The following is a 26,720-nucleotide window of genomic DNA, read 5'->3' as shown; positions in this document are numbered from 1 at the left end:
ATAACATATTTCCTGCACTTTCTTCATGGATCTATCTATGTTGAAGTGTGTTGTACAACTGGTCCAGCCAGCTAGCTCGACTACAAATCCTATGGGTTTACTTGTGTGGCAATATGTCATGAAACTATTTCCGTTGCCAATTCCCCATACCTCTGTTTTAAGTTGGACAGTTATTTGTCACTGGCATTAGTATATGCACCTAGTATTAATAAACCAGTTTACCAAAGAACATGTAAGAAGATTAACTGACTGCAATAATATGACTGAAAGTTGAAAACGGTACACATTTCTGATAAAAAAAATAAGAAGAGTATTTGGGGACTTTGAAAATAATCTCTTTATGGAATCTGTTACATATTGCTTGCACCATAAGAAATTTGCATATCTGAATTCTTACACATATTATGTGGATTTTTTTGTTAGTTTTTAGTTCTACTGCCAAAGGCAGAAGAGCTTATGGGATGGCATGGTGTCTGTCTGTCTGTGTGTGTGTTAGACGTTGTCTTGTTTATCCGATAAAGTCCACAGTTTTCATCCGATTCTTTTCAAACTTACTCAGTGTCTTTATATTAATGAGGACTCGAACCCTATTGATTTTCAGGTCACTGGGTCAAAGGTCAAGGTCACAGTGACTCGAAACAGTAAAAACTTGTTTATCCGATAAAGTCCACAGTTTTCATCCGATTCTTTTTAAACTTGCTCAGTGTCTTCATATTAATGAGGACTCGAACCCTATTGATTTTCAGGTCACTGGTTCAAAGGTCAAGGTCACAGTGACTCGAAAACGTAAAAACTTGTTTATCCGATGAAGTCCACAGTTTTCATCCGATTCTTTTCATACTTGTTCAGTGTCTTTATATTAATGAGGATTCGAATCCCTATTGATTTTCAGGTCACTGGGTTAAAGGTCAAGGTCACAGTGACTCGAAATAGTAAAATGGTTTCCAGATGTTAACTCAAGAATGCTTAGGCCTAGGATCATGAAACTTCATAGGTACATTGATCATGACTGGCTGATGACCCCTATTGATTTTCAGGTCACTAGGTAAAAGGTCAAGGTCACAGTGACTCAAAAAAAAAGTAAAATGGTTACTTTTTCTTGTTTATCCAATTAAGTCCACAGTTTTCATCCGATTCTTTTCAAACTTGTTCACAGTCTTTATATTAATGAGGACTCGAACCCTATTGATTTTCTAGTTACTGGGTCAAAGGTCAAGGTCACAGTGACTCAAAATAGTAAAATGATTTCCAGATGTTAACTCAAGAATGCTTAGGCTTAGGATCATGAAACTTCATAGGTACATTGATTATGACTGGCTGATGACCCCTATTGATTTTCAGGTCGCTAGGTCAAAGGTCAAGGTCACAGTGACAGTGTTTAAAGCAGTAGAGCGATTCAGGCCCTCATGGGCCTCTTGTTATGTTCTTGTTCTGAAAAATGTTAAGCCTTGGATAGAATTTAAAAAATTACCACAAGTTACAGACCCCAAAAATACTGTAATTTCTTGATTATAAGACAGGAAAATGTCCCTAAAAATTACTACAATATCAAATACCAGTAGCTTGTTCTGTTATTTTCGAGGAATCCATGTTCGTCCCGGAGCCTGTCATAGCTATGTCAATCAAGCCTGCGCGGTCAGCGGACATAGAGAACTTCTCCAAGGGGATCGCTAGGTTCACAAAGGAGGACCCTACTTTCAAGGTCAGCTGGGATGAAGAAAATAAGGAGACGATAGCCCAGGGGATGGGAGAGTTACACCTGGATATTTATTCTCAGGTATTACGCACTAGAACTTGAAAACGTGATTTTTAGCTCCGCTGTTTTTGGAGAAAACCCGAGGTATTGTCATAGCCAGCTCGTCCGCCGTCCGCGTCGTGCTGAAACCTTAACATTGGCTCTAAATTCAAAGTTCTTCCACCTACAACTTTGAAACTTTATATGTACCTGCACCTTGATGAGTTCTACATGCCAATGACCAACATTCAAGAAGAATTTCTTTTTTTGCAGTTATTATAAGAGAGCTGTTAGAAATTAGAAAGTTTTATTGTAATGACATTTGATATTCATTATTGACAGATGTACTGAACTTTGATCAGGTACTGAATTTTTCTTTCTTACTTGACTTTAATTTTGTGCGTATTGTAGCGGCTGGAGAGAGAATACAACTGTAAGGTGATCATGGGTCGACCCAGGGTTTCTTTCAGAGAATGTCTGCTGGAGAAATGCGAGTAAGTCCTTCTGTGAACTAGGCTGGCTGTTTGAGTCATGCTCTGGGAAAACGGGGCTTAATGCATGGGCCTAAAGTGTTGTCCCAGATTAGGCAGTCTGCATAGGCTATTCAGGCACGACACTTTCCGCCATGACTGGATTTTTGTTTAGCATAGATTAATTGTTAACAAGAAATTCCAGAGAAGCTGATAGTGTTGTACCTGATTAGCCTGTGTAGTCTTCTAGGATGACACTTCACATTTATGCATTAGCCCAGTTTTCCTAGGACCAGGCTTGCTCTTTACTGCCTGTAATGTACTGGGCCTCTGCAACCATTGTTACCCGATTCCTGTCAATGTCTAATCATTATTTGTCGATATTGCGTGTAAAGCGGTTCAACCTTGTTATTTAAAAGAAAATTTTAATTGTGTTTGTGATTTTTTCAATGAGCATGTGGTCATTTATAGAAATGAATCCTTTAACAACAGCCAGGGAGGAAGTTTGAACTTTTTCTTGGCAAATCATGAATCTGTATATTCCAGAGTGGGCAAATTACATATTACTTACTGGTCCATTTTTGTTTATTTATGCTGTTTATAATTTGTCTTTAAGTAGATATATAGCAAATGATGAGAAGTTTTCACACGTCCGTTCTTGCTGTGGGACAATATGGACAATAAAGTCCATACCACCCCTGTATTGTACCATAAATAGCAGTTTGAAAACTCTAAACCCTTAACCTTTTACATAAGTATTTTGACGCGTTTGTAGTTCCTTAAAAAGTTCAATTAAAAAAGATCTTTCTTACGAAAATCAAGTTAAAGGCTTCATTTCCAACCCTTAGATACTGATGAGAAGCAAACAGCATAAAACATGAAAAGTCTGGGAGTTACTCGCAGGCTGTTCTGGTTTTGTGCTGTTTGCTCAAAGCCATTTCACTTCGCCTCTGAGTGGGAAAGGGTTAATGCCCAATTCTTTATGTTCTTGCTCTTCCCTACAGATATGACTATCTTCACAAGAAGCAGTCAGGTGGTAGGGGAGAGTTTGCCAAAGTGATTGGGGACGTGATGGTAAGTGGTAGGGGAGAGTTTGCTAGAGTGATTGGGGACGTGATGGTAAGTGGTAGACGAGAGTTTGCCAGAGTGATTGGGGACGTGATGGTAAGTGGTAGGGGAGAGTTTGCCAGAGTGATTGGGGATGTGATGGTAAGTGGTAGGGAAGAGTTTGCCAGAGTAATTGGGGACGTGATGGTAAGTGATAGACGAGAGTTTGCCAAAGTGATTGGGGATGTGATGGTAAGTGGTAGGGGAGAGCTTGCCAGAGTGATTGGGGATGTGATGGTAAGTGGTAGGGGAGAGTTTGCCAGAGTGATTGGGGATGTGATGGTAAGTGGTAGACGAGAGTTTGCCAGAGTGATTGGGGACTTGATGGTAAGTGGTAGGGAAGAGTTTGCCAGAGTGATTGGGGATGTGATGGTAAGTGGTAGGGGAGAGTTTGCCAGAGTGATTGGGGACGTCATGGTAAGTGGTAGACGAGAGTTTGCCAGAGTGATTGGGGACGTGATGGTAAGTGGAAGGGGAGAGTTTGCCAAAGTGATTGGGGACGTGATGGTAAGTGGTAGGGGAGAGTTTGCCAGAGTGATTGGGGACGTGATGGTAAGTGGTAGGGGAGAGTTTGCCAGAGTGATAGGTGACGTGATGGTAAGTGGTAGGGGAGAGTTTGCCAGAGTGATTGGGGACTTGATGGTAAGTGGTCAGTGTTTTTTTATGGCAATTTCGGGGCCGATATTCGGCCCCATTCCCCTCAAAAAAGAGTATATATTTTTCCCCCATTTTGTAAAAAAAATCCCCTCCAGAAGTTTAAAAAAAATAATTTTTTTTTTTTTTTTTTTTTTTTTTTAGAAAGAACTGTCTCATAATCATGATAAATATATCTCAAATTTATTTCATAAACAATTAACAAAGTATATAGCTATAATTTATATTATTTTGAATTATTATAAAGAGTTGTATTAAATAGTTTTTCCCAAATCAGTGGACTTTTCACATTAATTGCATTTTTCTCCCAAAATGGCAAAGAAAAGGCCTGATGTATCTATATTGTGTCAATATTTGTTAATAAAATCATTCCAATTTGGTCCATTTTATTGATAAAAAATGCTCAAATTTGCCATTTTATCGATTTAAAAGATCCCAATAAGACTCAAAATGGCTTAGAAAACTGAGACTGTGCATGAAGGCTGAACTGTCTGAAACTTAATGTTGAAAAAATCATTGATATATATTTTAATTTTAAGAAAAACGACAAAGACATTCAGCTGTGAATATTATATGCATACAAACATGTGTATTAATATAATAAATATCATAACATATAAACAAGTGAATTTTTAATTTTCCCCTTTTCCTAAAAAACGACGCATTTTTCCCCTTTGGACGGGCCCCGCCACCATTCCCCTATAAGTGAAAAAAAACACTGGTGGTAGGAGAGAGTTTGCCTGAGTGATTGGGGATGTGATGGTAAGTGGTAGGGGAGAGTTTGCCAGAGTGATTGGGGACGTGATGGTAAGTGGTAGGTGAGAGTTTGCCAGAGTGATTGGGGATGTGATGGTAAGTGGTAGGGGAGAGTTTGCCAGAGTGATTGGGGATGTGATGGTAAGTGGTAGGGGAGAGTTTGCCAGAGTGATTGGGGGCATGATGGTACGTGGTAGGTGAGAGTTTGCCAGAGTGATTGGGGATGTGATGGTAAGTGGTAGGGGAGAGTTTGCCAGAGTGATTGGGGACGTGATGGTAAGTGGTAGAGGAGAGTTTGCCAGAGTGACTGGGAACGTGATGGTAAGTGGTAGGGGAGAGTTTGCCAGAGTGATTGGGGACGTTATGGTAAGTGGTAGAGGAGAGTTTGCCAGAGTGACTGGGAAAGTGATGGTAAGTGGTTGGGGAGAGTTTGCCAGAGTGATTGGGGACTTGATGGTATGTAAACTGGTCTTAATGCATGGGCGTACAGTGATGTCCCAGCCTGTGGAGTCTGCACAGGTTAATCAGGCACAACACTTTTGGATTTTATGTTATTTTTCTTAGTGGTGATTTGGTATTTTTACAGTAAAAATGAATTTGTACTTTAAAGTCATGTGCAAGTGTACACTTCTGACTTTTAGTACGAACTATATTACTAGTATGTATCAAATTAAAAATGCAGATCATCTAAATCAAAATGAGCTTTTTATGTCCCCCACCACTATAGTGGGGGACATATTGTTTTTGCCCTGTCTGTTGGTTTGTTCGTGTGTTTGTTTGTGCCAACTTTAACATTTGCAATAACTTTTGCAATATTGAAGATATCAACTTGATGTTTGGCATGCATGTGTATCTCATGGAGCTGCACATTTTGAGTGGTGAAAGGTCAAGGTCATCCTTCAAGGTCAAAGGTCGAATATATAGCTTCAAAGCGGCGCAAAAGGGGACATAGTGTTTCTCACAAACACATATCTTGTTTCCAATTTGCTACATGCCCCAAGTTGTCAGTGGACCCCATTTTTTCACACTTTTTACTTTTCTCTCTTCGATCTTACTTGTATACTTTAATCCAGTTAGGATGAGATGTTCCTACCTAAATTGTTATACTGTTGATTTGTCAGTAGTGTATGCATATGTATTTGTTGCACACCAAATGCCATAAAAAAATATCTTGAATATTTGCTGATTCGTACAATTTAATATATGTTATTTTATACAAAATTCTTAAATACGCATTTTTAATTATTTTTATTTGTGTGATGTACAGCCTCTTCCGGTGGAAAACAACACTAAACTGGAATTCCTCGACAAAACCACGGGTACCAATGTGCCTAAGAACTTCATTGGAGCCATTGAAAAGGCAAGTTTGTTGAAGTTAATGCATATTTCAAGCTCATGCCTGCTTGTGAGTTGTGATCATAGTGTATTCCTGTGATCAACTTTTGTCTGTCATCAGAAGTTTTCTTGCAAACACCCTTAGCGGCCACATTATTTACTCTTGTATAACTTGGACAGCATGATATCTCTCCCACTTTCAAAACTGGGTCATGTGGGTCTTAACCCTTTCAGTGCGGGAACCAAATTTTGAAGGACTTTGCAAACAGTTTGGATCCAGATGAGATGCCACAGAACGTGGCGTCTCATCAGGATCCAAACTGTTTGCTATTCTGATAGTATTGTAATACCCTGTATCCGAATACTATACACGTCCGAAATATGTACACTTAAGAATGCCTTACCTGTTTAACTTTAATAATCCAAATTTTCCTTGTTGTTATCTGGTTTAACAACCATTATCAAATGTTTGTTAAATCCAGTTAATGCTTTCTCCATTATTGAATATCCATTACTTGTAATTTGAATCGCCAGCATTGAATCGAACGCGGGTTAAATGTTCCAAAATGTCCGCCATTTGCAATGTCGAAGGTTATGACATAGCAAGTTAATTCTACGCGAATAAGTTATATCTTATCGAAGAAATGTGTTTTCCCAATGTTTATGTGTAGTATTATGACCTGTTAACTGTTTTATTGTTACAATGTTACTTATACAGTTAGTAGTCCTGTCAGATATTAATGCTGGTGGGGAACTATTTCAAGTATTTTCGCGCAATGCTTTCGCATTGCTTTCACTATGTGTTAGATGAAATATTATTATTATGATTGAGAAATGTAATGAAAGCATTGTATAGTTATGCATAATATTTTCTGAGCTTTTTATTGATGTAATGCTTTCTTGTTAGACTTGCAATGCTGTTAATGCAAATGTTGTTAATGTTGCTTAAACCGTTTTACATAGTTAAATACTTTCATGAAAGTCTGGCTCTGATTGGTCGCCAGCAACGCCCAGCCTCAGCAACTGGTTATAAATAGAGCTGTGGTTGATGATGAAGTCAGTCGTAACTCACTAGTCAGTAGTGACTTGACCCAGAATAGTCGCTCATTACTTAACAACCCATTTAAGATGTCAAAAGCCAACAAAGGTAAACACTAACATATACGACTCACTTACCTACGTTTAATCTACATCTGTACGTCATAGTTCTGACTAGTTCTAACTGACATTTTGCATCTGCATTAAATACTATTTAGAATAACTATAAAGAGTGACGACTGATTTCATCGCTTTATTTAATCTGAACTGCTGTTCAAATAGTTAATATCATACTTGTTGTTTAATTAACCACTCATAGTACTGTTTATATGGCAAACGTTAAGCTTCTGCCCTAATAAATAAATAGTTACAGAAACCATCCTGACTTCTTTTTAATGCGTTTGAGTTCTGAATAAATAAAATGCAACATCATCGATACCGCTCGGCTTACAGTATTCTTTGAAAAAAATGAAGAAAATGCTAATTTTAGAAATTCAGCAGACAATATTCAGCAGACGACAAATTTCCCAGCATGCAAAGGGTTAAAGTAGGTCAGGATAAACCTTCGTGAAGTTACTTCTTCATGAACATGAAATACGCTGGAAGCATTTGATCTCTTGAAGTGTCTGTTTAACAAACATGACTGTTAATGGACTGGGCTGTTTAACTAAAATGGCTATTGTTAATCATTTAAGTTGAGAAGATATTTGTTTTTTTTTAATATTAAGCTTTGTAACAGCACTGGTACAGAGGGCAATTCATATTTTCTTAATTGCTTGTGGTAATGAAAAAAAAAGTTAATTGTATTCCTTTTGCATTTTATGCTATTTGGTTGTTTTGTTGCATTAAAAAAAAGTGTCTAGCAAAGTGAGTAATACACAATTTAATGGAATCATCACATAGAAAATAAATTGTCTGCACTTTCCCATTCAGAAGCTAATTAAAAATGGCTTTACTCGCAGGCAGTTCAAGTTTTATGCTGTTTGCTGCTCATCAGTATCTTAGGGTTTCAAAGTCAGCCTTAAACAATTTGATCTATTTAAAAATGTCTTTAATTAAATTTGATTTTTGACAGGACTGCAAATGGGTAAAAATGTGCATCTTCGTTAAGAAGGGTTAACTCCTGTAAATATAACATAGGCTACTGGTATTTAATTGTTTGCTTTCAGGGATACCGCGAGATTTGCATGAAGGGACCCCTCACAGGACACAAAGTGTCTGGGATTATTTTCACACTCAGAGATGGTGAGTGGGATGTAGTGAAAATTGTCAGAATATGAGCCTAAAGTGTCGTCCCTGATAAGCCTGTGCAGACTGCTGGTCTAACCACTGGGACAACCCTTTCCACCTTTATAACCCTTTCCACCTTTACAACCCTTTCCACCTTGACAACCCTTTCCACCTTGACAACCCTTTCCACCTTGACAACCCTTTCCACCTTTACAACCCTTTCCACCTTTACAACCCTTTCCACCTTTACAACCCTTTTCACCTTTACAACACTCCTTTCCACCTTGACAACCCTTTCCACCTTGACAACCCTTTCCACCTTGACAACCCTTTCCACCTTGACAACCCTTTCCACCTTTACAACCCTTTCCACCTTTACAACCCTTTCCACCTTTACAACCCTTTCCACCTTTACAAACCCTTTCCACCTTTACAACCCTTTCAACATTGACAACCCTGTCCACCTTGACAACCCTTTCCACCTTGACAACCCTTTCCACCTTGACAACCCTTTCCACCTTTACATCCCTTTCCACCTTGACAACCCTTTCCACCTTGACAACCCTTTCCACCGTTACAACCCTTTCCACCGTAGCCACCCTGTCCACCTTTACAACCCTTTTCACCTTTACAACACTTTCCACCTTTACAACCCTTTCCACCTTTACAACACTTTCCACCTTTACAACCCTTTACATCTTACAACCCTTTCCACCTTGACAACCTTTTCCACCTTGACAACCCTTTCCACCTTTACAACCCTTTCAGCCTTTACAACCCTTTCCACCTTTACAACACTTTCCATCTTTACAACCCTTTCCACCTTAACAACCCTTTCCACCTTGACAACCCTTTCCACCTTGACAACCCTTTCCATCTTGACAACCCTTTCCACCTTTACAACCCTTTCCACCTTTACAACCCTTTCCACCTTGACAACCCTTTCCACCTTGACAACCCTTTCCACCTTTACAACCCTTTCCACCTTTACAATCCTTTTCACCTTTACAACACTTTCCACCTTTACAACCATTTCCAACTTTACAACACTTTCCACCTTTACAACCCTTTCCATCTTACAACCCTTTCCGCCTTGACAACCTTTTCCACCTTGACAACCCTTTCCACCTTGACAACCCTTTCCACCTTGACAACCCTTTTCACCTTTACAACCCTTTCCACCTTGACAACCCTTTCCACCTTGACAACCCTTTCCACCTTGACAACCCTTTCCACCTGTACAACCCTTTCCACCTTTACAACCCTTTCCACCCTTACAACCCTATCCACCTTTACAATCCTTTCCACCTTTACAACCCTTTCCACCTTTACAACACTTTCCACCTTTACAACCCTTTCCACCTTTACAACCCTTTCCACCTCGACAACCCTTTCCACCTTGACAACCCTTTCCACCTTTACAACCCTTTCCACTTTTACAACACTTTCCACCTTTACAACACTTTCCACCTTTACAACCCTTTCCACCTTGACCCTTTCTACCTTTACAACCCTATCCACCTTTACAACACTTTCCACCTTTACAACCCTTTTCACCTTTACAACACTTTCCACCTTGACAACCCTTTCCACCTTTACAACCCTATCCACCTTTACAACCCTATCCACCTTTACAACACTTTCCACCTTTACAACCCTTTCCACCTTTACAACCCTTTCCACCTTGACAACCCTTTCCACCTTTACAACCATATCCACCTTTACAACACTTTCCACCTTTACAACCCTTTCCACCTTTACAACCCTTTCCACCTTGACAACCCTTTCCACATTTACAACCCTATCCACCTTTACAACACTTTCCACCTTTACAACCCTTTTCACCTTTACAACACTTTCCACCTTGACAACCCTTTCCACCTTTACAACCCTATCCACCTTTACAACCCTATCCACCTTACAACACTTTCCACCTTTACAACCCTTTCCACCTTTACAACCCTTTCCACCTTGACAACCCTTTCCACCTTTACAACCCTATCCACCTTTACAACACTTTCCACCTTTACAACCCTTTCCACCTTGACAACCCTTTCCACCTTTACAACCCTTTCCACCTTTACAACCCTATCCACCTTTACAACCCTATCCACCTTTACAACACTTTCCACCTTTACAACCCTTTCCACCTTTACAACCCTTTCCACCTTGACAACCCTTTCCACCTTGACAACCCTATCCACCTTTACAACACTTTCCACCTTTACAACCCTTTCCACCTTTCATCCCTTTCCACCTTGACAACCCTTTCCACCTTTACAACCCTTTCCACCTTTACAACCCTTTCCACCTTTACAACACTTTCCACCTTGACAACCCTTTCCACCTTGACAACCCTTTCCACCTTTACAACCCTATCCACCTTTACAACCCTTTCCACCTTTACAACCCTTTTCACCTTTACAACACTTTCCACATTGACAACCCTTTCCACCTTTACAACCCTATCCACCTTTACAACCCTATCCACCTTTACAACACTTTCCACCTTGACAACCCTTTCCACCTTTACAACCCTATCCACCTTTACAACACTTTCCACCTTTACAACCCTTTCCACCTTTACAACCCTTTCCACCTTGACAACCCTTTCCACCTTTACAACCCTATCCACCTTTACAACACTTTCCACCTTTACAACCCTTTTCACCTTTACAACCCTTTCCACCTTGACAACCCTTTCCACCTTTACAACCCTATCCACCTTTACAACCCTATCCACCTTTACAACACTTTCCACTTTTACAACCCTTTCCACCTTTACAACCCTTTCCACCTTGACAACCCTTTCCACCTTTACAACCCTATCCACCTTTACAACACTTTCCACCTTTACAACCCTTTCCACCTTGACAACCCTTTCCACCTTGACAACCCTTTCCACCTTAACAACCCTATCCACCTTTACAACCCTATCCACCTTTACAACACTTTCCACCTTTACAACCCTTTCCACCTTTACAAACCCTTTCCACCTTGACAACCCTTTCCACCTTTACAACCCTATCCACCTTTACAACACTTTCCACCTTTACAACCCTTTTCACCTTTACAACACTTTCCACCTTGACAACCCTTTCCACCTTTACAACCCTATCCACCTTTACAACCCTATCCACCTTTACAACACTTTCCACCTTTACAACCCTTTCCACCTTTACAACCCTTTCCACCTTGACAACCCTTTCCACCTTTACAACCCTATCCACCTTTACAACCCTTTCCACCTTTACAACCCTTTCCACCTTGACAACCCTTTCCACCTTTATAACCCTATCCACCTTTACAACACTTTCCACCTTTACAACACTTTCCACCTTTACAACCCTTTCCACTTTTACAACCCTTTCCACCTTTACAACCCTTTCCACCTTGACAACCCTTTCCACCTTTACAACCCTATCCACCTTTACAACACTTTCCACCTTTACAACCCTTTTCACCTTTACAACACTTTCCACCTTGACAACCCTTTCCACCTTTACAACCCTATCCACCTTTACAACCCTATCCACCTTTACAACACTTTCCACCTTTACAACCCTTTCCACCTTTACAACCCTTTTCACCTTGACAACCCTTTCCACCTTTACAACCCTATCCACCTTTACAACACTTTCCACCTTTACAACCCTTTCCACCTTGACAACCCTTTCCACCTTGACAACCCTTTCCACCTTGACAACCCTTTTCACCTTGACAACCCTTTCCACCTTGACAACCCTTTCCACCTTGACAACCCTTTCCACCTTGACAACCCTTTCCACCTTTACAACCCTTTCAACATTGACAACCCTTTCCACCTTGACAACCCTTTCCACCTTGACAACCCTTTCTACCTTGACAACCCTTTCCACCTTGACAACCCTTTCCACCTTGACAACCCTTTCCACCTTGACAACCCTTTTCACCTTGACAACCCTTTCCACCTTGACAACCCTTTCCACCTAAACTGGATTTTGCTAGGAAGAGACTTCCTTCAAACTCAAAAATACCATTAAACAAGAAATGTCGTCCCTTATTAGCCGATGCATACTGCTCAGGCTAATCAGGGATAACACTTCACAGATGTATTAAGCCCCCTTTTCCCAGGGAGAGGCTCATATTAATGATTGACCACAGTTTCCCACATTGGTTGTCTTAGTACTATTTGAATTAAGTTCATGGGAGGTTTTTTTTCAGACTTATTTTAATATTATTAAATAAATAAGGAAATCAAATATTTGCATAACATCTTTACCTTTATGTTGTTAAAAAAGACTAACATTTAAAACAAGTATGTCCAACCCACTATAAGCAAAAGCTGTTTCAGTGTACATTACTAATAAAAAAAGGGACGGAAAAAGCAGTTGACATAAACGATAAGGAAGACATGAGAAACATTTCATGGTAGGCGTTTCTTACTGGTGTCTGTATTGTTGTTGCTAGGCGCCAACCACCCAGTGGACTCTAGTGACAGGGCGTTTGAACAGTGCACACATGGCGCCATGAAACAAGGTTAGTTTGATGTAGTGCAATTGTGATTGTTTAAAAAAGGTGAAAGTGTTTATGCAAACAGCATAAATCAGAACAGCCTGCGAGTAATTGCAGTATGTTCATGTTTTATGCTGTTTGCTGCTAATCAGTAACTGAGTGTGGGAAATGAGGGCTTTAAAACTGAATTAAGTTAGAAAGGTCTTAAATTTAATTTGATTTTCTTATAGACTGCACATGTGTCAATCAAAAATGCCTATGTAAACAGTAAAGGGTTCAATGATGTTTAAAGTAATTTTAAACTTTTTTGTTCACTTTTATTTGTCTGCAATTGATCATTCAAATCTCTGCATGAAGAGTATTCATACTGTCCTAACATACATTATTATGAAGTCAGCATTTTAAATGTTTTACAACATTGTGTATTTATTGATATTAGAATTAATATTATGAATGTTAAGTGTATTGTCACATTAAATGCATAATACATTCATGAAATTGTCATCGCGATACAAATTCGTCCTGGGGACCTAGCTTTTGTCCTCTCACTCTTACAGGATCGCCCTGCATTGTTTATTTAACCCTTAAAAGTCTTTACCACTTTGATACGTATTTTGACGCATAAGTGGTCCCTTATAAAGTAAAATTCAATTACAGGCCGTTCTTAGTAGATTCAAATTTTTATGGCTTCATTTCAAACCTTTAGATACTGATAAGCAGCAAACAGCATAAAACCTGAACAGACTGTGAGTAACACGCAGGCTGTTCAGGTTTTATGCTGGTTGCAAAAGCCATTTTCACTTTGCTTCTGAGTGGGAAAGGGTAAAACAAATTAAATATATAATCATTAGAAAGTGTGAAACAGATGTCATATTGATTATTGTGATCTCAACATCAGTAACCAAGTGTGTTTTATAATCAACGACCTTAAGCGACCCAAAGTGTTAGAGCCAACCAAACAAAATAGGGTGTGAAAATTTATTACAAGGACGACTGGGAAAACCTTTTTAGAGCATGTTATGATATACTTGTACATGTAATTTAATGCTAATATAGTAGTGTGAGAACATGTATCAGTTGAGTTAGTTGTGTTAAGTCGTACAGCATGATAATTGCATCCCTGAGCGTGATACTCATAACACAACCCATAAGAGTTATACACAATGCCATCACATTAGTGTAAATTCCATTGATGATATACTCTTTAAAAAAAAAGATGACTTTAAGTCAATAAAAGATCTATCAATAAACAGTTGATAGATCTTTAGATTCAAGGAATCCATTTCTTTGGGAAATGACACTATAACTTTCCTAAGCCAACCGAGTGTTTGTATCAACATAAAAATTAGCCGGGCAAGTAGTATGCCATGCAAACAGAAAGTGCAGTAGCAAATATGGTTTATTGTATAACCATGTTGCATATAGTATGTAATGTTAGCAGAAAAATGAGAGCTTTACACTGAAACATATTATCACATTGATCACATCCTCTATGCAGTGATGCGAACAGTCAATGCCACTTATAACAAAATGTCTCTCACAGTGTATGAAAAAGGCCAATGGCAGGTACTGGAGCCGGTGATGTCGGTGGAGATTAACCTACCAGTGGAGTTCCAAGCTCCAGTGCAGAATAACCTAAACAAGCGCAATGCAATCATCCTGGGTACCGACTCAAACGAGGGATACACCACCATATACTGCGAGGTATGGGTCACACAGCAATTCTTTTGTTAATAATTGAGCTGCAATCTTGTATGGGTCACACAGCAATACATGTTGTTAATAATTGAGCTGCATTCTGGTATGGGTCACACAGCAATTCATGTTGTGAACAGTTGAGCTGCATTCTGGTATGAGTCACACAGCAATATATGTTGTGAACAATTGAGCTGCATTCTGGTATGGGTCACACAGCAATTCATGTTGTGAACAATTGAGCTGCATTCTGGTATGGGTCACACAGCAATACATATTGTGAACAATTGAGCTGCTTTCTGGTATGGGTCAACCAGCAATACATGTGAACAATTTAGCTGCTTTCTGGTATGGGTCACACAGCAATGCATGTTGTGAACAATTAAGCTGCATTCTGGTATGGGTCACATAACAATGCATGTTGTGAACAATTTAGCTGCATGCTGGTATGGGTCACATAACGATGCATGTTGTGAACAATTTAGCTGCATTCTGGTATGGGTCACACAGCAATGCATGTTGTGAACAATTTAGCTGCATTCTGGTATGGGTCACATAACAATGCATGTTGTGAACAATTTAACTGCATTCTGGTATGGGTCACATAACAATGCATGTTGTGAACAATTTAGCTGCATTCTGGTATGGGTCACATAACAATGCATGTTGTGAACAATTTAGCAGCATTCTGGTATGGGTCACATAACAATGCATGTTGTGAACAATTTAGCTGCATTCTGGTATGGGTCACATAACAATGCATGTTGTGATTAATTGAGCTGCATTCTGGTATGGGTCACATAACAATGCATGTTGTGAACAATTGAGCTGCATTCTGGTATGGGTCACATAACAATGCATGTTGTGAACAATTGAGCTGCATTCTGGTATGGGTCACATAACAATGCATGTTGTGAACAATTTAGCTGCATTCTGGTATGGGTCACACAGCAATGCATGTTGTGAACAATTTAGCTGCATTCTGGTATGGGTCACACAGCAATATATGTTGTGAACAAGTGAGCTGCATTCTGGTATGGGTCACATAACAATGCATGTTGTGAACAATTTAGCTGCATGCGGGTATGGGTCACATAACAATGCATGTTGTGAACAATTTAGCTGCATTCTGGTATGGGTCACACAGCAATGCATGTTGTGAACAATTTAGCTGCATTCTGGTATGGGTCACATAACAATGCATGTTGTGAACAATTTAACTGCATTCTGGTATGGGTCACATAACAATGCATGTTGTGAACAATTTAGCTGCATTCTGGTATGGGTCACATAACAATGCATGTTGTGAACAATTTAGCAGCATTCTGGTATGGGTCACATAACAATGCATGTTGTGAACATTTTAGCTGCATTCTGGTATGGGTCACATAACAATGCATGTTGTGAACAATTGAGCTGCATTCTGGTATGGGTCACATAACAATGCATGTTGTGAACAATTGAGCTGCATTCTGGTATGGGTCACATAACAATGCATGTTGTGAACAATTGAGCTGCATTCTGGTATGGGTCACATAACAATGCATGTTGTGAATAATTGAGCTGCATTCTGGTATGGGTCACATAACAATGCATGTTGTGAACAATTTAGCTGCATTCTGGTATGGGTCACATAACAATGCATGTTGTGAACAATTGAGCTGCATTCTGGTATGGGTCACATAACAATGCATGTTGTGAACAATTGAGCTGCATTCTGGTATGGGTCACACAGGAATGCATGTTGTGAACAATTGAGCTGCATTCTGGTATGGGTCACATAACAATGCATGTTGTGAACAATTGAGCTGCATTCTGGTATGGGTCACATAACAATGCATGTTGTGAACAATTTAGCTGCATTCGGGTATGGGTCACACAGCAATGCATGTTGTGAACAATTTAGCTGCATTCGGGTATGGGTCACACAGCAATGCATGTTGTGAACAATTGAGCTGCATTCTGGGAAAACTTGCCTTTATGCATGTTCGTAAAGTTTTACAGTTTGCACAGGCTTAACAGGTACAGCACTTTATGTTTTATAAATTGTTTTGTTTAATGATAATCTTTTCCAAATGAAAATCAAGTTGAGGCAGAAAGTGTGATCCTTGGTAAGCCTCTGTCGACCGCACAGGCTAATCTGGGATGATACATTCTCCCTGTTTTTCTAGAACCAGGCTCAATTGAACTAAAGAGGCATATCATTTTTAATTATTTGCAAAGTAATTTGTCTTTTCAAATGTTCTTTTCATTTGGATTTGGAATGCGGTAATGACCACATTTTGCATGAGCAGTAGGGTCATAATGTTTAGTACACCCAGTGATTGTTTGCCCCTGACAGCTTCCAGTATCATGTTGCATGCTCCCCTTAAAGGGACTTGTTCACAGATTTTCTCTATTTTTTTGTTTAAGTTCACTAGATATGTCTATTTACAGGTCTATAATGTTAAACAAAAAATTTGTAACTAATGATAATTGCAAGACAAAAAAAGTTGAATAATCAATATTCACACCTCTGGTATTCAAATTCTAGACCTCTGGAAGCAAAATCTAGTGTGCTACCTTTGCGCTGGGCGGACTTATACTACAATGACATGTTCATTACCCCAATGAATCAATACTCCTGACTGTGTCTTTTTTACTTGTGAGCCTAACTCACATGTTTGGTTAGTCTAAAGAGTTACAGTCCCTTCTTGAGCATTTTTAGCTTGCCTGATTGCTCAGGTGAGCTTTTGTTACCGGTCTTTGTCCGTCGTCCGTCCGTCAGTTAACATTTGTTCGTAAAAAATCTAGAGGCCACATTTATTTCCGATCTTCATGAAACTTGGTCAGAAGCTTTGTCCCGATGAAATCTCGGTCGAGTTCGAAACTGGGTCGTCCTGGGTCAAAAACTAGGTCACAAGGTCAAAAAAAAGAAAAAACTTGTAAACACTGTAGAAGTCACATTTCATGCGCAATCTTCATGTAACTTTGTCAAAATGTTTGTCTTAATGATATGTTGGTTGAGTTCAAAATGGTTCAGGTCCATTAAAAAACATGGCCGGGGCAGTTTTCCTTATTTGGCTATAGAGAAACCTTGTAAACACTCTGGAAGTCACAATGTTTGCCCAATCATCATAAAAGTTGGTCAAAACATTGGTTTTAATTGATTTCTCGGACGAGTTCGTAAATGGTCCAGATGGGTGAAAAAACATGGCCGCCAGTGGGTGGGGCATTTTCTCTATATGTATATAATGAAAACATGTAAACACTCTAGAAGTCTAATTTTTAGCTCAAGTTTCATAATATTTTGTCAGAACTTTTGTTTCCTAGATCAAGAGGTAAGTTTGAAAATGGTTCAGGTCTGTTGAAAAACATGGTTGCCAGGGGGACGGGGCAGTTTTCCTTATATTTTTATAGTAAAAAGGCTTGTAAACAATCATGAATAAAAGTCATGTAACATGCGTGACAACTCTTCAAGTATACAGTAGTTACTCCCCTTTGATTATTAATGTTTTCATAATAATACAGTGTAGTTGTGTGTATCATTTATGTGTTAATTGTTATTCGAGGTTGGATGTTTTTTTTTATCTCACCTGATTGCTCAGGTGAGCTTTTGTGACCGGTCTTTGTATGTCGTCCGTCCGTTCGTCGTCCGTCAGCCATCCACATTTGTTCGTAAACACCCTAGAGGCCACATTTATTGTCCGATCTTCATGAAACTTGGTCAGAAGATTGGTCCCAATGATATCTCGATCGAGTTTGAAACTGGGTCATGCTGGGTCAAAAACTAGGTCACTAGGTCAAAAAAAAGAAAAAGCTTGTAAAGACTGTAGAAGTCACATTTAATGCCCAATCTTCATGTAACTATGTCTAAATGTCTGTCTTAATGATATGTTGGTTGAGTTCAAAAGTGGTTCCGGTCCATTGAAAAACATGGCCGCCAGTGGGCGGGGCAGTTTTCGTTTTATGGCTATAGAGAAACCTTGTAAACACTCTAGAAGTCACAATTTTGGCCTAATCATCATGAAAGTTAATCAAAACATTGGTTTTATTGATATGTCGGACGAGTTCGAAAATGGTCCAGATCGGTGAAAAAACATTGCCGCCAGTGGGAGGGGCATTTTTCTCCATATGTATATAGTGAAAACATGTGAACACTCTAGAAGTCACATTTTTTGCCCAATTTTCATGAAATTTGGTCAGAACTTTTGTTTCCTTGATACGAGAGTTGAGTTGGAAAATGGTTCCGGTCAGTTGAATAACATGGCTGCCGGGGGGGGGGGGGGGCAGTTTTCTTATATTTAAATAGTAAAAAAAAGCTTGTGAACACTCTAGAAGTCACTTTTTTTGCCCAATCATCATGAAACTTGGTGAAAAGATTGGTTTTATATATATCTCAGATGAGTTTGCAAATGGTCCGGATGGGTCAATAAACATGGCTGCCAGGGGGGTGGGGCAGTTTTCCTTATGTGACTATATAGAGAGAAACCTTGTGATCGAACACTATAGAAGCCACATATTTTGCGTAATCATCATGAAACTTAGTCAATACATTGGTTTTATTGATTTCTTGGACAAGTTGGAAAATGGCTCAGATCGGTGAAACACACTTTTTAGCTCACCTGATTGCTCAGGTGAGGTTTTAGGATTGGTCTTTGTCCGCTGTCCGCCCATCCACATTTGGTTTGTAAACACTGTAGCATTTACATTTCTCAAGCATTCTTTATCAAAGTTGCTGAAAGATCTCAGTCAAGTTTGATGATGAGCAAAATCACATAATTAATGCCATAATTATTGCCCTTAGATTGTCCAAATTTTCATTATATTATACAAAATCCTTGTAAGCAAATATTGATGTTTGGTAAGAGGGGTCAACTCAAAATATAGGTCACCATTTCAAATCTTACAAAAACAAAAACACTCCCTATGCCAGAGTTTTGGTTCAATAATGATGAAACTTGACCAGGATGTTTGTCTGGTCAATATCAAGGTCAAGTTTGACATTAGGTAAAGATTTAATGAACCGACTCCTTTCAGGTGAGCGAACTAGGGCCTTCTTGGCCCTCTTGTTTTTAAGGATCCTGTTAATCATCAACATAATAACATTGTTGGTAGCTTTAATTAGTTATACTCACTGGATATGTGTCTCTTGTAGGTGCCCTTAAATGACATGGTCGGTTTCTTCAGAGTATTTTTGCAGGATGCATTTAATGACATGTTTGGTTTGTCCGATAAGTTACAGCCCCTAAATATTTGTCTTTTGTAGGTGCCCCTGAATGACATGTTTGGCTACTCCAATGAGTTACGGTCCATGACCCAAGGCAAGGGGGAGTTTACCATGGAATACAACAAGTACTGCCCTGTGTTGCCAGGCACCATGCAGATCTTGATGGAAGAGTATCAGAAACAAGTGGAAGAGGACAGAAAATTGAAACAAAAGAAGAAAAACTGATGTGAATTGATGCTCTCTTAGTTGTGGAGTTGTAACTGTTTTAAATGTTGATTATATTTATTTCAGTAAAACTTATTATTCATTTTGAAATGGTAGATATGATAAGAATGTAAATTTGAAAAACGGAAAAGTGTCATAATTTAAGCTGCTTTTTTTAGATATTAACAAGCCGTTAAACATTTAATGATGATAAGTTCTTGTCAAATATATATTTACAGAATTTAAGCCTGGTATAAAGTTTGGTATTACCTCAGTAATTTGATATGATGTGTCTTATTATGAACTCATTGCAAACAATGAAACAACAAATGTATGCCCGTGGGGTTTGTATTTGTTTTGGTATGGTGGATAGTGCAAGATAACAGGACCTCCACTCATGGGGCACACTGGTGGTCTTGTGATTCCCGGTTTGAATCACCTAACAAATTGCACATAGGTTTAAAGTCTTGTGATTCCCGGTTTGAATCACCTAACAAATTGCACATAGGTTTAAAGTCTTGTGATTCCCGGTTTGAATCACCTAACAAATTGCACATAGGTTTAAAGTCTTGTGATTCCCGGTTTGAATCACCTAACAAATTGCACATAGGTTTAAAGTCTTGTGCAAAAAATATAAGTAGATAGGTTGAGCATGGTCCATCAATAAATGTAGAGTTCAAACTGTTATTCATAAATTAGGGATCATATGCTATAAAATGGTTTCTCCTGCTTGTACAAAAAACACACCGTATATAAGTTCTTATATTTTCAAACAAGCCAATGGATTTTAAGTATGTAATGCATGTACAGCTATTAGTATGCAACTATATAAATTGTTAGATTTGTTACAAAGTTTAAGGCATGTATAAGAATTTTTATACTTCTCCAAGTCATGAAATGTTGTGAATCCAATATGAATGACGCATTTAAGTCTAGTTATCAACATCGCTATTGGTGACATTTTTGACGTTGTTTCGCTATGTTTAAGATGTCCCTGGTATAGCGGGTTTAGTCTTAAAAATGCAATACTTTAAAAAATTATTTTACAGGTTTGCTCTGTACTTTACACTGTGATAACAAATTACAATGTACAAGCTACTCCGATGTTTGATTATGTTTTGAAACGTTAAACCACATGATAAATATAGTGCTTAGAAGGGTTGTGTGAGTTTATTCACTGGCCGCGAGTTTATTCACAGGCCGCTCTGAAGAGGGGTGTATGACTTGTTTATACCGCCACCAGCAATGACGCGTGGGTCTTTAGGGTTAACTCACTTCCCGTGTACGTTCTGTGTTTAGATTTCTTCAAGCATTGATTGATTTTTTAATAATTAGCAGACATTTAAAGCATGCCCAGACAGTGCGTGACGCACACAAACAAGATCCCTTGGTCAAAGCTCAAGGTCACTTTTGAATGAAAATGTCAACTGTACGATTTTAAGTCATAACTCCTGTCTGAAGTTTAATTTTGAACATATCTAGTTCAATATGTGTCGCATGAAGAGCTGCAAATACACTGCACATACACTTTGAGGATCATATTGCTCATTCGCATCTTTTTCGCCAGTAGAAAACACGGTTTGCCATTTTCCTTCTTTTCACAAATAAAATATTGTTCACATATTATGCGAACGAGTGGCAATGGGTTTTTACATTGTAACATACACTAAAAATTGTGTTTACATGAAAAACCTGGGTTGTAGGGAATACTATGTTAGTGTCTTTGTGTACTTAAATTGATCTAACGAGTTGAAGGCGAGGCTTGCCAAACCTATTAAATTAACTGAGTCTAACCTTGCGTATTCATATCAAAAGTATGTGTGAACTTTTTCGGTTACGTCACGCAAAAAAGTCCTCAACAATTCCATGCACAAGCAGAGTAACAAGAGAAAATATCACTATAAGCCTCGATTCATTTAAAATGTTCCACAAGCGAGTAGAACATGTTTTGTTTAACTTAAATTATTGTTTCACCAAAGCTAAATGGTTGCAAGTTTCAACTTACAAAATGTAATTCAAGCATGATTTTATCATTATCCCCGCCGAGATTTTAATTTGTTTCTGTGAACAACTCATTTTTACACACTGTTTACTAACTGAAATAAAAGTCAAACCTTTACTGTCTATTGCTCTACTAACCAAAATGTATGTGACTGCTTTAAAATTGGCATGTTTATTTTCGTCTAATTTTGTTTCCTTCCATGATAGAGTTGAAAATCTGCATGCGGCATGCAATATAGATACATGTATGTCCATCCCCATCCTTGACTTTTGTAAATGATGGTTAAGGCAAACATTTTTTATGAATACACATTCCTTGATCAACTAACAAAGGAACCATGTATTCATCAAATAAGTTACCCTTTTTATTCTACAATTTCCATGAAAAATTAAAATAACAAACAAATTATAAGATTTAATACGCTATTGAAACTTTATATTTTCCGAAATCTGTTGGAAAAAAAACTTAATTTGATGCATCGCATTGAGTTCTTTCTACTTTATTGAAGAAATTTACAATGCAATCTCACCGGTTTCATTCTAGCCATATATAAGAACACTTAAAAATTAATAATCATGCCTAAACACACAAATAGATTTATTAATTCTTCATATTGTCCGCAGTTGCCTTCTTTGTATATTTCATCCGCTGTTTCCTTCTTTGTTCATATCATCCGCTCTTTCCGATAATCCTTCTTTGTCTATATTATCCGCTCTTTACAGATTTTTTTGGCGGCTGATCGCTAAATTTTGCGCTCGGCCGCCATTGGTCCGTTATACTTTGTACACTTATACTAAGATTAGCAGACTATATATATCATCCGCAGTTTCGTTCTTTGTATATATCATCCGCAGATTTATTAACTATTCATATTATCCGCAGTTTCCTTCTTTGTATATATCATCCGCAGATTTATTAATTAGTCATATTATCCGCAGTTTCCTTATTTGTACATATCATCCGCAGTTTCGTTCTTTGTATATAGTATTCGCAAATCCCTTCTTTGTATATTTCATCCGCTGTTTCCTTCTTTGTTCATATCATCCGCTCTTTCCGATAATCCTGACTTTATATAGCAGACTATATATTTCATCCGCAGTTCGTTCTTTGTATATATCATCCGCAGATTTATTAAGTATTCATATTATCCGCAGTTTCCTTCTTTGTACATATCATCCGCAGTTTCCTTCTTTGTACATATCATCCGCAGTTTCGTTCTTTGTATATATTATCCGCAAATCACTTCTTTGTATATATCATCCGCAGATTTATTAATTATTCATATTGTCCGCAGTTTCCTTCTTTGTATATTTCATCCGCTGTTTCCTTCTTTGTGCTTATGATCCGCTCTTTTCGATAATCCTTCTTTGTCTATATTATCCGCTCTTTACAGATTTTTATGTGTATGTCCTGTTTTTTTATTAAATATTTAATTACTTTCTATTATAATTATCTAATTTTTGCAACATGTAATAACTTCTATTATATAAAAACATAATACGGGATAAATAGCAATGTATGACTCATTTTTTATTTATTATATGTTATGTATTTATATTGTGTACCATATATTTAATTACACTTTTTTATTATAAAGTATTTATTTTTATTTTTATTATATGTATTTATATTATATACCATATATTTAATTACACTTTCCGGCCAAAATACCGGTGTATGTCCTGTTTTTTTTATTAAATATGTAATTACGTTGTATTATAATTATCCAATTTTTGCAACATGTAATAACTTCTATTATATAAAAACATAATACGGGATAAATAGCAATGTATGACTCATTTTTTATTATATGTATTTATATTATGTACCATATATTTAATTACACTTGCTTCAAAATTTAATTTATTGTTTATATAATTGACGATTTCGGCCTATTTCTTTTTCAAAATTTGGCTCTTACAAGTGGTGGCCTCCAGGTGGCAAGAGCTGGGCAACATATTCATTCTGTTGGCAAACTACCTCATGTATATTTAGAGAGAAATTGAATAGTATTCTGCTTTTTGTTTAAACTTAAGTCAATATCTAACGAAGTTATTATTTACTAAATACATATATATTTAGTAGCCTAAAAATACTTTGTGCTTTATATTTAAACTTAAATCTGTAAAGAGCGGATAATATAGACAAAGAAGGATTATCGGAAAGAGCGGATGATATGAACAAAGAAGGAAACAGCGGATGAAATATACAAAGAAGGCAACTGCGGACAATATGAAGAATTAATAAATCTGCGGATGATATATACAAAGAAGGGATTTGAGGATAATATATACAAAGAACGAAACGGCGGATGATATGTACAAAGAAGGAAACTGCGGATAATATGAATAATTAATAAATCTGCTTGTAAAATTCCAGGTGACCGCGCATGAAATCTTTCACTTTAAATGTGGCTTTGATCATATACTTGTTAATGTAAATTAAAGGTACAACTGACTGACGATCATTACAGTTTGATAAAGGTGTGAACTGTGGCTTTTATCATATACTTGTTAGTGGAACTTAAACGGTACAACTTACTGACAATCATTACTGTATGTTAAAGGTGTGATATGCGGCTTTAAAATAACATTTTTAATGAAAATTAAAGGTAAAACTGTCAATCATTATAGCAGATCACAACAAATCCAAGTATCAATCTGTAAATAATTACAAACGTTTAACAGACATGGTACCTTAACAACATAATAAAAGTTGATATGTTGAGTATTTGTCTACAGTTGCTTCTAAACAAATTAATTGTTCCTTACTTATTAACTGGTAAGTTGTAGACTTGGATGATCAAACAAAATTATCAATAAGCCATGCATTTTGGTGGAGATGTGAGAAAAACATCGAATTAATTAATTCATTTATAAGTGAGCATATGAATTGCGATTACATCGACATATTGTGAATGTCGTTTTTTTTTTACTTAATTAGAACGAAAACAAACAAAAATTAAAACAACGACAAATATATTATACTTTTTTTCTTTCATGAAGTTTACATATTCATATTTGCTGCACATGATACATACAGCATTTATGTACTTTTACTTTCATGTGCAATTAGTGAAGATGTCATTAGAAAATATTTCCTTTGAAATTTGTTAAGTTTAATATTTACGTTATCTCATTCATATATTGGTAAAACCGTTATGCTACGCTTTAATGATCTGGGTGACTTGTTCTCAAGATTTTTTTTTTAATTACATTTGCTCGATTTATTGGTATGTATATATATATATATATATATATATATATATATATATATATATACACATCGTTGGTATCTCGAAGCGGATGCAGCAGTTGGAAAAAGAACGAGATACCCTGCGTGACAATGTTTCCTATCTACAGTCGCAGTCCATGCGAAACAACCTAATTTTCACCGGGGTAACAGAAGACAACTCGACCGGAAACGAGCCGCCGGAAGTTACTGAACGGAAACTCCGCCAGCATCTACAAGACGCCTTTAAGATCGCTCATGAGGTTGTAGACACAATTAGATTTGAGAGGGTGCATCGCTCTCCTGGGTCGCCAATATCAGGAAAAGTGAGGAACATTGTTGCAAAATTCACGTTTTTTAAGGAAAGAGAAACGGTACGCAAACTTTGGAAAGAACTCGACGGAACACTGTATCGTGTCTTTGAGCAGTTCCCACAAGAGGTGATAGAAAAGAGGCGCAAGTTAGTACCCCAAATGAAAGAGGCGAGACGGTTAGGAAAACGCGCCTATCTGGCATATGACACTCTGTACATCGATGGAACCGCAGTTAAAGCATAGGGGCACGATGGTGGTGAGGTGTCGATATTATCGTGGAACGTTCATGGTTTAACTGATGTGAAAAGGTCTAGTACCGAGTTTACTAATATTTTAAGTTCATTTGATATCTGTTTTTTGTTTGAAACATGGACAAAAGTATCTAGTAATATTTCGATTGACGGTTATCAATGTTTTAATTTCTTTAGAAAATTTCAGCATAGAAACGCCCGAAGATGCAGTGGTGGTATTGCTATTTATATAAAAGATCATCTAAAAAATGGAATTGAAATTGTACGAAATCATCATGACACTATTATTTGGATAAAATTAAATCATGCGTTTTTTAATACGACCCGTGATATTTACATATGTGGAAGCTATATATGGGGAGAGGACTCACCAGTTTACAATACAATTAATGTGGATCTTTTTGATATTTTAGAAAATGACATAACATATTTTTCCGAAATTGGAAGTGTTTTTATAACCGGGGATTTAAATAGTAGAACCAGTAATAAATTTGATTTTATCGTACATGATACAATTAATTCCGAAAATGATGATGTCGATTATTCACCAGATCAAACCTTTGTCAGGGCCTCAATCGACAAAATACACAATAGCCATGGTATAAAATTGCTTGATCTGTGTAAATCCTCTACATTACGCATTACCAATGGTAGAATAGGCGATAGCTGTAAACACACATTTTTCTCAAATAACGGTTCTTCCGTAATTGATTACCTGTTGACTAAAGAAAGCAATTTCCAATTATTATCTAACTTTACTGTTTGTGATTTTAATGAATGGAGCGATCACGCACCGTTGCAGTTTTCATTGTATTGTAATAATTTTTCGCCTAGCTACGATTCTTTCACTGATGTTAAATATAAATGGGACCACTCGTTTCGAGATGAATTTCGTTCAGGACTTATTTCTCGACTTCCCGTATTGACGGATATTGTTGAAAACATTGATTGTTCTAATAAACTGTCCATTAACGTGGCGGTAGAAAAATTCACTA

General features: G+C 37.6%; 2 protein-coding genes and 1 long non-coding RNA gene across 5 annotated transcripts in view; all 3 read left to right on the top strand.

Annotated features, from left to right (window-relative positions):
• Positions 1-21,025, top strand: part of LOC127834449 (elongation factor G, mitochondrial-like) — a 36,835-nt gene extending 15,810 nt beyond the window's left edge. Inside the window, exons 12-20 of one of the 3 annotated variants that reach the window (XR_008027946.1) lie at positions 1,583-1,777; positions 2,147-2,229; positions 3,210-3,279; positions 5,990-6,082; positions 8,265-8,340; positions 12,775-12,843; positions 14,363-14,523; positions 19,763-20,384; positions 20,538-21,025. Coding sequence is in view for 1 of the 3 variants with exons in the window: in XM_052360297.1 (XP_052216257.1) it covers positions 1,583-1,777; positions 2,147-2,229; positions 3,210-3,279; positions 5,990-6,082; positions 8,265-8,340; positions 12,775-12,843; positions 14,363-14,523; positions 19,763-19,948 (933 nt within the window). In the remaining 2 variants the exon portion in view is untranslated. Of the gene's footprint in view, positions 1-1,582; positions 1,778-2,146; positions 2,230-3,209; positions 3,280-5,989; positions 6,083-8,264; positions 8,341-12,774; positions 12,844-14,362; positions 14,524-19,762 lie in introns of all 3 variants that reach the window. The other 2 variants (XR_008027947.1, XM_052360297.1) reach the window with 2 other exon arrangements.
• Positions 24-1,535, top strand: LOC127834450 (uncharacterized). The gene is made up of 3 exons (XR_008027948.1): positions 24-746; positions 893-994; positions 1,299-1,535. It is a non-coding gene; the product is annotated as an uncharacterized LOC127834450 (long non-coding RNA).
• Positions 21,026-25,234: 4,209 nt separating the features above from the next.
• On the top strand, positions 25,235-25,717 carry LOC127835529 (uncharacterized). Its single transcript, XM_052361966.1, has one exon. It carries the CDS (start codon positions 25,235-25,237, stop codon positions 25,715-25,717), a length of 483 nt encoding a protein of 160 aa, XP_052217926.1.
• Positions 25,718-26,720: the final 1,003 nt, after the last annotated feature.

The sequence above is a fragment of the Dreissena polymorpha genome, chromosome 6, assembly GCF_020536995.1.
Source record: "Dreissena polymorpha isolate Duluth1 chromosome 6, UMN_Dpol_1.0, whole genome shotgun sequence".
Classification (NCBI taxonomy): domain Eukaryota; kingdom Metazoa; phylum Mollusca; class Bivalvia; order Myida; family Dreissenidae; genus Dreissena; species Dreissena polymorpha.
Note: the sequence above shows the minus strand (reverse complement) of the source record. Positions and strands in the feature narration are given on the sequence as shown.